Genomic DNA, 12,306 nt, shown 5'->3' with positions numbered 1-12,306 from the left:
TTATGAGGGAGACTCTCTCTTTGCAATGTGAAGGCCACTGAGGTGGATATTCCCTCTATTCGTTTGGATTAAGATAGGATATGTTCACTCACATCTAAAATATTGCTATATATTTAAAATTTTAACACTTAACCCAAAAAAAAAAAATTTTCTTTTTTTTTTTTTCTCCAAAACCCAGTTCCCCTCCTTTCTCTTTGTTTTTCTTCTTCTCCTTTCTCCTTTTTTTTCTTCCCGTGCTTCTCTCTCTCTCTCTCGGCATCTCCATCCCCAGCCCAGCTCACCGGTGCAGACCACCTCCAACCAGTCAACCAACCTCTCCCTCTCCTCTCTCTACCCCCTACTTTCTCTCCCTCGCGGTTGGGTCTCCTAGGTTGGGTGAAAGCCAGATATCATAACCGCTGGACGGAATTGTTAAAAGTTGGCCTTTTTTGATACTTGTAGAAGGCTAGAAGCTGACTTTCTGGTTAGGCAACAAAACTTTAGATAGCAGATGGCATACACATACCATTTTGACTGTACTAATTAGAAGATCTGGGAGTCAACTAAGTGTTTGTCTAGAGACTGCTCTTGTAGTGCTCTTCTACCATGTATGTGCAAAGGACTAGGGGTGGGCATTTAAACCGCAAACCGGATACACCGAATCAAACCGGGGGTTAAAAAACCGTAAAAACCGTGTTGACCAAAACCGGTCAAAGATTGGACCGAATTGGACCGGACCGGTCCTATACGGTTCCGGTTCCGGTGTTGCTTTCCTTGAAGCCGGGCCGGACCGGACCGGACCGTATATGTATAAACATATATATATTTATACATATTTATATTTTTATACACTTTTTTAGTACATTTTTATACACTTTTTTACACACATTTATATATATTTTAGATAATAAGATTAATATTAACCTAGCTATATTTTAGACCCTAAAATATATTTTATATATCCCTATATGGCCTATATAGTATATTATATATATAGTACTATATAGTATATAGTTTATAATACTATAGTATATCCTAGCTTATAATTTTTTTATATATATTATTGTTTACTATAAGACTATACCCTATACCCTAAATGGCCTATGGCCCCTATACTCTAAACCCCAATTGAAACCCTCAAATCCCAATTAGATTAGTTAATTACAAATTACCAATTTAAACCCCAATTTAAACCCTCAAACCCCAATTAGATTAGTCAATTACAAATTACCAATTTAAACCCCATTTGAAACACTAATTATATATTTGATAGTACTATATAGTATATAATTTATAATACTATAATATATCCTAACTTATAATTTTTTTATGTATATGTTTACTACAAGACTATACTCTAAATACCCTATACTCTAAACCCCAATTGAAACCCTCAAACCCCAATTAGATTAGTCAATTACAAATTACCAATTTAAACCCTAATTGAAACACTAATTATATATTTGATAGTACCCATATAGTATATAGTTTATAATATTATAGTATATCATAACTTATAATTTTTGTATATATATGTTTATAAGTTTATTATAAGACTATATCATATACCCTAAATACCCTATACTCTAAACTCCAGTTAAAACACCAAAATTAAATGAAACCCCAATTGAAAGTTGAAACCCCAATTGAAAATTTGAAACCCTCAAAAAGTCAAACCCTAATTACTAATTAGATTAGTCAATTACCAATTTACCCATTTGGCCATTTAGGCAATTACCCTACCCAATTACGGATTACCCCGGTCCCCAACCCTAAAGCCCCAATTGATTTATGTCTCACGCAGCCAATCTCACTCTCATCTCAGTCTCTGCCTCTCTGACTCTCTCACGCAGCGAAGTCGATCTCTGCTCTGTCTCTCACTCTCAGCTCTCACACTCATCTCAGGTAGCCATCTCTCTCACTCTCATCTCTCATCTCGCATCTTTCATCTAGTCATCTCTGTCTCTCATCTCTCACTCTTACTCGCGAATCGCAGTCAGGTGACTCAACCACTCAAGTCTGATCTCTGATCTCGTCGGCGTCGTCGCAGCGAATCAAAAGCCGTTCCCGTACATTTCGTCGGCGTCGTCTCAGGTAACCATATCTCTCACTCTCATCTCTCATCTCGCGTCTATCTCTGTTAGTCTATCATCTCTGTCTCTCATCTCTCACTCTCTCATCTTGTCATCTCTTTGCAATTTGGGGTTTGATTTCGGGTTTGGGTTTATATTAAGGTTATTCTGTAATTTTTGTGCAATTTTTTTGTTCTTCCTTGCAATTTCGATTTTAAATTAGGGTTTATAGTTAATGACTTAATGTGGGGTTTGATTTCGGGTTAGGGTTTACATTAGGGTTATTCTATAATTTTTGTGCAAATTTGTGGTTCTTCCTTGCAATTTTGATTTTAAATTAGGGTTTATAGTTAATTTGGGGTTTGATTTCGGGTTAGGGTTTACATTAGGGTTATTCTATAATTTATGTGCAATTTTGTGGTTCTTCCTTGCAATTTCAATTTTAAATTAGGGTTTATAGTTAATTTGTTTAGTTGCCTAGTTATTAATTTATAGTGTTTGATAGCTGCTGGCAGGGGTATTCTGGTGTATTTGATGGCTGCTGACAGGGGTTTTATGGTGTATTTGATGGCTGCTAGCAGGGGTTATTTGAAGACAATGGGTGATTTATGGTGTTTGCTGGCTGGGGGATATGAAATTTTGTGATTATTGATTAATGGGTTGTTTTGATCCATATTGTGAATCCTCTTTACATATCTGTATAGCAAATTTGTGTTTTATTGTGTTGTGCTGTGTCAAATTACAGGGTATGTTTGACTGTAGACCATAATATGTCTGGCAGGCCCTTAGCTGCTATTCATGGTCTAGTTTCTAGTTACCTTTTTTTCTCTTATCTATTTTATGATGTTTGCATTCCATGGTTAGTGTTTCATGTGAATTGTTGTGTATTCTGATCCCTCCCAACTAATTTTACTTTTGTGGCTCTCAAGAAGCCAATTTGATTTGCTAGCTTGTGGCTCTGTTTTCTCTTGGATTTTAATTTTCTGTCGTTTCTTGAACTCTGGTCCAGTGAAAAGCTTATGAGTGCATGTCAATTTGTTCTGAAATGAGAAGTGAGAACATGACAGGATGGTACAGTTGTATGGTTAAGCTAACTTTAACTTCCCTCTCCTTATAAATGTTTTCCCAATGGTACAGACGTACAGTAGTTATTTTTTGGTCCAAGTTTTTAATTGGGCTCAGACTAAAAGACCTAAAACAGTAAGGCCCAAAACATAAACAGTGCACTGGACCGGACCGGAACTGTTACAGTTTGGTTTGGTCCAGTTCTGCTGCAACAATTCTCTCACACCGGCACCGCACCGCACCGTATTGTCTTCTACAGTGCAGTGCCGGTGTGGGGGGAGAACTGGGCCGGACCGCACCGTGCCCACCCCTACAAAGGACACAGACATAGGGCATTTGGTAATTGGTAGCACCCTAATTGTGAAAGGCAAGTTGGAATCTCTTCAAATACAACAATATGAGATGAAATAAAAAATACCCAGAAAAAGTCCAAGACAGTTAATTAAAATTCCATATCATAATCATATATTTGTCAATTACAGTTCAAGTCCATACTCTTCAAATATAAATTATACTTATGTGTAGAACTCCATTCAAAATTCTACATTAATTCTCCTTAAATACTCGGAGAAAGGTAGGGGAGAGTGAGAAATGCAGGGGAGAGAGAGGCTGCGGGAGAGGGTGGAACCGGGAGAGAGAGGAGAGGGAGAGGTTGGTTGACTGGTTGCAGGTGGTCGGCGCCGTAGAGCTGGACTGGGGATGGAAGTGCTGTGAGAGAGAGAGAGAAGCAAGGGGATGGAGAGAAATGAGAAGAAGAAATAAAAAAATAAAAATAAAGAAGGGAACCAGGTTTTGGAGAAAAAAAATATATTTTTGGGTTACCTCATGCCCTCATGGTTAAATTTTTAGGCTTAATTATCGATTTACCACCAAAAATTGTAACTCATTCCCACTTTACCACCTGAAAGTTTTTTTTGTCCCAGATTACCACCTGTAACTTACATCCATGTCCCATTTTACCTTTTTCCGTCAACAATTCCGTTAATGCTGACGATCTGGTCGTTAATGCTAACGTGGCGCGCTAGATGTGCGCCACGTGTCACATCTTTTTTTTTTATTTTTTCGCATTTTTTTATTTTTTTATTTTTATAAACTTTGAAAATTCATTAAAAATAGTTCCGAACTCAGAAAAATACATGAAAAATTCCTACATACTCGTCTTGACTAGCACTAATTTTCTATAAGGTTAAATTACCAATTTGCCCTCTAAAAATTTTCAAAAAAATTAGAAAGTCCAAATTTATTTCTAAAAAATTAAAATAAATTTTCCTCTATTAAATAAATTCTAGAATTTTCGTAAACTCTTGGACAAATTCTCAAAAATATTTTGAAAAATTACCAAAAGCTTGTTTTAGAGAATTATTTCGAGACTTTACAGAAATTTTAGAATTTTTCTAGAATTTATTTTATAGGGAATTTTATTTTTCTCTAAGACCGAGAGGTCTTTTGGGTAGCAAGTGTTCACGAGAAAGGTAATGTTAGTTTTTATAAGACTAACGGTGCAGACCTCATATTTTTTGGAGTTCGGGAGATTATTCTATGAATTTTCAAAGAGTCTAGAGTATTTTAATTTTATATAAATAAATTTGAACTTTCCAAATTTTTTGGAAATTTTTAGAGGGAAAATTGGCATTTTGACCCCATAGTAAATTAGTACTAGTTAAGACAAGTCGGTAGGAATTTTTCGTGTATCTTTCTAAGTTTGGAGCTATTTTTAATTAATTTTCAAAGTTTATAAAAATAGAAAAATCAAAAAAATCAAAAAATACAAAAAAGATGTGACACGTGGCGCACATCCAGCGCGCCAAGTCAGCATTAACGGAATTGTTGACGGAATAAGGTAAAATGGGACACGGATGTAAGTTACAGGTGGTAATCTGAGACAAAAAAAACTTTCAGGTGGTAAAATGGGAATGAGTTACAATTTTGGGTGGTAAATCGATAATTAAGCCAAATTTTTAAAGACATGCTATCGAGCCAGAGTGTAGTGAAAGCAACTTTAGTATCCCTGTTGACCTTCTTTTGTAGGTCACTTTACTGAAGATTTATCACTCTACCAAGTTTTGCTTATGTTTTGGCTCGAAAAACACATTTTTAGATATTAAAGTTAATTCTACAAAATTTGATATGTGTATGACTTAATTTCATTCCGTCGATTTTGTCTATTTTTTCTGTTAATTTTAATCACATATAAAGCACGTGACCTCATTTGAGGGGTAAAAATAACAATTCATCTTCTTTTTATTCTCCAATATGATACATGTGACTAAAATTAACAAACAAAATAGATGAAATTGACAAAATGAATTTAAGTGATACGCGAGTGAAAATTCATAGCCTATAGAATTTTAAAAACAAATTCGTAAACCAAAGTGATACTTAGAGCATCTCTAACGAACTCCTCAAATTTGGTCTTTCAAATCTTACTTTGCTAGCATATGTGACAACTTGAAGAGCCAAATTTCTTACTTTAAAATTGTGAACTCTAACAAACTCTTCAATTTCATTAATTTTTTATTTTTTTCTTGTTTAGACAAAATTAAGATTTGAAGAGCCAAATTAATATTTTAATAGTTTAAGATTTGAAGAATCAAATTTACTCATTAAAACTGACGAGCTGACTTTGAATTCTTATTTTGACGAGTTTATTTGCAAAGACTGTCAAAGATGATTTATCTAACGTGGCACAACTAACTGAGCAGCCAAAAAATTTTGCTTAGTCTGTTGGAGATGTTCTTAAGGTAAAGTTCGAAACCATTGCTATAATTCTCTATTTTTTATAACCTCTTCTTTTTTATATTTATTATTTATAGAATATATTATTCCACTAAAATACAAGATAATTTCAAAATGAAGATATTTTTTATTTCTATTTCAATTTTATATACCATCATTATCAAAATAAAAATGTTAAGAAAATAAAAGTATTAGTAGTGTACTTTATGGACTTTAATTTTATATTCAAAACAATCCCCTTTTTCTATAAATGAACAAATGGTCAGAAACATTAGTAGAACCAAAAATCCATAAAAAGAAATCAGAAATTCTTTTTTCTGTTTTTTTTTTTAAGAAAAATGCTAACAAGTATCAAAAACAAAATTACAACCGACGAAACCAAGCTGTTCATGCTGACCACCAGATAAAGAAGAAAGAAACCATTATACTAGGAAGCAGATTGGGGAAACAGTGGAAGCAGCCACATATAATAGGAAGACAGATTCACCACTTCAGTTGATATAAGTTATATAACTGCTTGATCAGATCATCAGAGTAAAACTCAAAAGATCAGGGAAAAGAGAAATAAGAGAAATAGAAATTATACACAAAACAAAGAAGGCAGCTTTATTCTTATTACGTATGCAAAAGTAGTTTACAGATAAAGCTCTCTAAACAGCTATAAAGCCGCCCAACAAAAAAGTAACGATGTCTCTATAAGATAGCCACTGGCTGATATTACATTCTTTCACAATTACATTCATTTTCAAACCCATTACATCCACTCATGCTGTTTCTTGAGCTCTTAATTTGTACCGCCATTAAGGCTAAACAATTGGACAGAAAAGTTCTTGATAGGATTGATTTCAGAGGCTGATACAACAACTACAAACATACACCCATGATGTATCTTCTATGTCAAGATATCATATGATTTGGGTACCTGACTTATCCAAAGAAAATTACACAGAAGCTGGAAAATTAGTTAACAAGCTTTGTCATCATTGACCAGAATATCCCAACAATAGGCAAAACGAAACCAATAATGATAAACAGTGAAGTCATGATTCCATAATGTCCCTAACGCGGGAAGCAAGTCTTTGCACATATTGATCATCAAAAGAACTATCAATCTCCTTAATCTTTGACAGAAAGTCCATAGCTTCTTTATATTTTCTTGCCTTACAATAACCATCCACCGCAATCTTGTAGGTTAGCTCATTGGGTCTGCAATTGTTCTGAATCATATAGCTAATCACTTCATCTATTTCTGAGAACATTGCCTGCCCCGCAAAGCCTGTGACAAAAGTATTGTAGGTAAAAATGCACGGCCGAATCCCTCTAGCTGTCATCTCAGAGAGAATTCTTATAGCCTCCTGCATGTGCCCTTGCCTGCAAAATCCTTTGATGACAGTGTTATAAGAGACAAGGTCTGGTTTCCCACCAGACTTTTGTAGGCCCAAGAGAATTTCTTCTGCTTTCCAACACTCGCCCTTTCTGGCGTACATGTCCATCAAGCTATTGTAGGTTACAAGATCTGGCTGAAGGCCACATTCACGAATCATGTGCAGCATGTCATTGGCCCGATCATACATATTGTTTCTAGCAAAAATTGAAAGCATAGAATTGAATAGAACCAAGTCAGGCTTATATCCATTGATCTGCAATTGCTGGAATGCCCTCTCCATACCTCTCAGTGATCTGCACTTAAAGTTTGCAAGAACAAGACTTCTCAAAAGAATCCAACTAGGAAAAATATGACCATCATATATTTCTTTCTCAATTCTCTCTATCCCCCTCACATTCCTTCCCTTTGCGTGACAGTGGATCATCAATGAATATGAGGTTTCATTAGGCTTGAAACCCTTACTTCTCATATCTAGAATAACAGATTCTGCTGCTTTCCAGTCCCCTCGCTGAGCCAGAGCATTTAGAAGTGCATTGTAAGTTGTAACACATGGAGTAAATCCTGCCTTTATCATCTCATCGTGCATCTGTGCAGCGTCTATTTCTGATCCACACCGTCCATATGCACTGATCAAGGTATTGAATGTGTCTCTGTCAGGCTCAAAACCACAATTCTTCATTTCACGAAACACCAAATTCACATATTTGTGCTTACCCTTATCAGCACACATGGCAAGCATTGTGTTCCATGTAATACGGTTAGGAGCGCATCCACTTGACTTCATATCACAAAGTATTTTTATCATCTCCTCTGGCCGTGACTTCTTTCCAAGCATTCCAAGGACAGCATTGTATGTACAAACATTAGGAACACAACCTGTCTCCTTCATTTGGCTGAACAACCTTACAGCCTCTTCCTCCTTTCCAGCTTTACCATATGCATTGATCACAGTAGTGTATGTAACAGCATTTGGCATTACTCCTTTTTGGGTCATTGTTTCTATGACAGATGCACCTTCCTCAGTGAATCCTGCCCTCACATAAGCTGCCACAAGCTCATTGTAAGTAACAGCGTCGGGTGGGCAATTGTTATCCTCCATTTCTTTTAATATGCCCAAGGCCTCTGTAAATACCCCTGCCTTTCCGAAAACCTGCAACAAAGAATTATAGGTAACGGTTCCTGGTACATAGCCTTGTGACTTCAATCCAGCAAAGAACTCTTTTGCCTCATTCAACAAACCCTCTCTTCCACAAGCAGATATCACTGTACTACAAGTAAACTCATCAAATTCAAATCCTTTGCTCTTCATCTCATCCAAGAGGCCTAAAATTTTATTCCAAGATCGACCCATCTTCCCATAAACATCAAGAATGACATTGTAAGTGACCAAAGTTGGTGAGAGACCAATCTCCACCATTTTATCAAACAAGTCAATTGCACATTCGTACTTGCCAGTACGAGAATGCGCATGAATGATAGTGGTATAAGCTCGGACATCTAGAGAATATTCCTCTATAGGAATTGCTTCAAACAACTTTGATGCAATGGTATGCTGTGACTCTCTACCAAGAATTCTAACCATTAGTTCAATCATCTGATTATCTAATTTCAAATTTTGAGAGCTTAAGTTCAACTGAATCCATTCGAACAACAAAAGGGCTCTTTCCCAATTGCCAGAAAGGTCTAATGCTTTCAATAGACTAATCAAATCAACTTCAAGCAACTCAAACTTAGCAGAATCAAACACATCATTCAAACTATGCAAAGGCTGCTCTACAATGGAATTGAACATCAACTTACCCTTTATTGTCAAAAAGTCAAGAAGCCTATCTTCTGGTTTCACCTCTCCTTTATTGTCCTCAAAATTTGGGACTAAAACTGAAGTGGATTTCTTTAGTTTGTGCTGTTTTGGGGTTGAATCCACTGAAATTTGAAGAGAAGGGAAATTGGCATTGGTTTGCTGAGGTGGGTTTAAAGGTCTGAGCCTGTGAGGAGTGTTGGGAGGTGAAGAGAGACTTAGAAGGTGCTGAAGGAGAGAGTCTATAGGGAATGAGGGAGGAGATGGGGGCTGAGGAGGAGGGGGTGGCAAAGTTGTGGAATTGAATTTCACAGGAGGGCTTGGTTGTTTTGGTCTGCTTGTTGGAATGGGATACACTGGCCTAGTTGGAAAGAGAGTACCCTCCATTGTAGAGAGAATTGGGGTTGTGGACTTTGTTGGAATGGATGTGCTGAAGCTAGAGGGGTGAGAAAAGAAGCAAAGAAGATTGGATTTGGATAGAAGATGGGGAAAGCATTTCTCTGTGGGTTTTGGGACTGTGACTAAGATGAGAGAGAGACATAGACTGATAGACAGAGACGATTGGTCTTTATTGAAGATGGTATTGGATTGAAAGATTGATCTTCTAAAAGAGAGAGAGAGAGTGGGATTGAGGGAGATGACTGGTCTCTATTGAAGATGGTATTGGGCAGGAGATTGGGTTTTAAAGAACCGAGCTTTTTTCAGTCTGTTTCTGTTGAACTCTCGCAAGAGTGAATGCTGAAATATTTTAACCCGTAATAAAAAATAAAAATAAAAGGGTTTTTTTTTTTTTTTTTTTTTGACAATAGTATATGAACTTTGTCTCATGTCCCACAGTCCCAGTTAAGAACACACATATATATATATATATATATATTTTTTTTTTTTTCCTATTACATGAGAGAGGGAGAGTTGAAACCCGGGTGTGTAAGGGAGAGCATTTATCCTCAGCCAACCCCATTTCAGTAAGAACATATATACTTTACTTTGCAAGTTTGCATCATTATGTTATCTTTTTAATATATGTCAAATAGTTGCAGTTTATGAGTAGCCCGGTTGAAATGACTGTAGACATCCAAGTTCAATCCCCCTTTTTTTAAATAAAAAAAAAATATATAGGTTTTTTTTATTGAGGTATATCTCAACTTATTTATGTTAAGGTATGACCTTATTAGGGTCCATACAAATTGTTTTGTGTCGATCCAAACCGTTTGCAAGTATCATCTTTATTAATAGATCATCTTTACAAAAAATTAGTCAAATCAAAAATTATTTGCCTATCTAACTTTGATAAAACAAATGGACGGTTTCATCAAAAATATTTGGTTCGTTCATTTATTTGATCAAAGTTAGATAGAAAAATGATTTCCAATTTGGCTAATTGTTTGCAAGGATGATCTATCAATGGAGATGTAAAAAATGAACATTTCGGACGCAAAATGACTTGTGTGGGTCTTAATAGGGTATACCTCAACATAAATAAGTTGAGGTATACCTCAATAGAAGAAGCCTGATATATCTATATAATTTCGTCTTTCATGCCTAATTAACTCCGGCCTAACCACCATCTTCCTTTACTCAACTTCCTGAAACTTTTTTTTTTTTGGCAAATCCTCCATCCTAAAATTGAACCTAAGTACGTACGTAGTATAAAAACCTCAATTGTGTTAAACAAAAATTCGTACACATGAAGGGGTGATTAACTGAGTTAAGAAAAAAAGGTGACAACGTACCTAGGCAAGTCTCTACATATGGAACCGACAACGTCGATGTAGTGAGTGAATGTCATAAGTTTTGTTTATACTTGGAAAAATAAGTGAATGATTGAACTGGATGAACTTTGTTACTTTATGATATTTATTAAGGCCATTTTGGCAGGTAATTAACGATATGGGTGAACTTATTTGCTGCCATTTTGCAGCCATTTTTTTTTTTTTTAAAGGATATTGATATGCAATCTATGACATGGTTTGAGTGTTAAACCTCTTTGATCATAATTAATACTTTGTGATATGTAGCACGAGCCTTGCATATACTTTCAACATGTGAGAGTATGAATATGATATGCATATATAATGATTTATGAAAGTCAATATGAAATCCAAAAAGTACATATTGTCTAGTTTAATAACTGTATGGTGTAATTCATTCATAATTTGAGTTTCATCGTTCAATGAGTGCAAGGAAATGCATTGCATGAATTGATCTAATTAATATTCATCGTTCAATGAGTTCAAAAGGTTAATGAACATAGTACATATATATTATCGAAAGAAACCCAAATGGGGCCGTATACGGTATACCCGTGACTCCGTGAGCAATTAGTCCAAGGCGACTGCCGCTAAACTATGGACGGCATGTGGGAAGTGCTATGTAGTGCTATCGTGACGCCATGTGTACAAAGTTGATGGACAAAACAATTTTTTTCTGATGGGTGGAAAATTTTATCTTACGAAAGATAATGTAGGGGGTTAATTGTAAAAAATTAGTTTGCACATAAAATATGAACCTACAGTAATTTGTGGGATAAATTATATATATATATATTTTTTTTCTTTAAAGAAAAAAACAATGAAGTAGGTGTGTAAATGTGTAATCAGGAACTTGCAATATCTTTTATTAGTTTTTGTTTTTTTGCTAGAGATTTTTGAGCAAATTACAATTTAGTATCTCAACTTTATATGTTGTTTCAATTTAGTACCCCAACTTTGAAACCTTACAAAAAAGTACCTCAACTTTCATTTTGTATCAATTTAGTACCCCAACTTTGAAATCTTGCAAAAAAGTACCTCAACTTTCATTTTGTGTCAAAATAGTACCTCCGTTAATTTTTCTGTCAAAATAGCAGGGGTATTTTCATTTTTTCCTTAAATTTAAAAAATAATAATTTTTTTTGAATAAAAAAAATTTTAAAATAAAAAAAATTTTTTTTTAATAAACAAATTTTAAAAATTTTTAAAAAATAAAATAAAATTTTTTTTGGATAAGGGGTGCAGGGCGGGGAGGGGAAGGGAGGGGCTGGGGCTGGGATGTGCGACGGGGGTTGGGGCTGGGAGGTGCGACGGGGCTGGGCGGAGGGGCAGGGGTGTGCGACGGCGGTTGGGGCTGGGGGAGGGGGTGCGACGGGAGTGGGGTGGGGGGAGGGGTGGGTCGGCAGAGAGAGGGGGAGTGGGTGGGGGTGGGCTGGGGATGGGCTGGGGAGGAGGGGAGGGCTGGGATGTGCGACGGGGGTTGGGGCTGGGGGGTGCGACGGGGCTGGGCGAAGGGGC

The 12,306-nt window shown here is 36.0% G+C and overlaps 1 protein-coding gene across 1 annotated transcript; it reads right to left on the bottom strand.

Moving 5' to 3' along the window:
- Positions 1-6,666: 6,666 nt before the first annotated feature.
- Positions 6,667-9,703, bottom strand: LOC147295836 (Tetratricopeptide repeat (TPR)-like superfamily protein). The gene has a single exon (XM_086234368.1). The coding sequence runs from the start codon at positions 9,422-9,424 to the stop codon at positions 6,893-6,895; it is 2,532 nt and encodes an 843-aa protein (XP_086090494.1). The 5' UTR covers positions 9,425-9,703; the 3' UTR covers positions 6,667-6,892.
- Between the last annotated feature and the right edge of the window lie 2,603 nt (positions 9,704-12,306).

The sequence above is a fragment of the Dryas octopetala genome, chromosome 2 (genome assembly GCF_963921425.1).
Source record: "Dryas octopetala chromosome 2, drDryOcto1.1, whole genome shotgun sequence".
Classification (NCBI taxonomy): Eukaryota; Viridiplantae; Streptophyta; class Magnoliopsida; order Rosales; family Rosaceae; genus Dryas; species Dryas octopetala.
The sequence above is the reverse complement of the archived record's forward strand: the minus strand, read 5'-3'. Positions and strand labels throughout refer to the sequence as shown.

What these genes read in the sequence shown, in the direction of transcription:
- LOC147295836 (XM_086234368.1), bottom strand. Translation starts at nt 9,424, where the DNA reads ATGGAGGGTACTCTCTTTCCAACTAGGCCAGTGTATCCCATTCCAACA.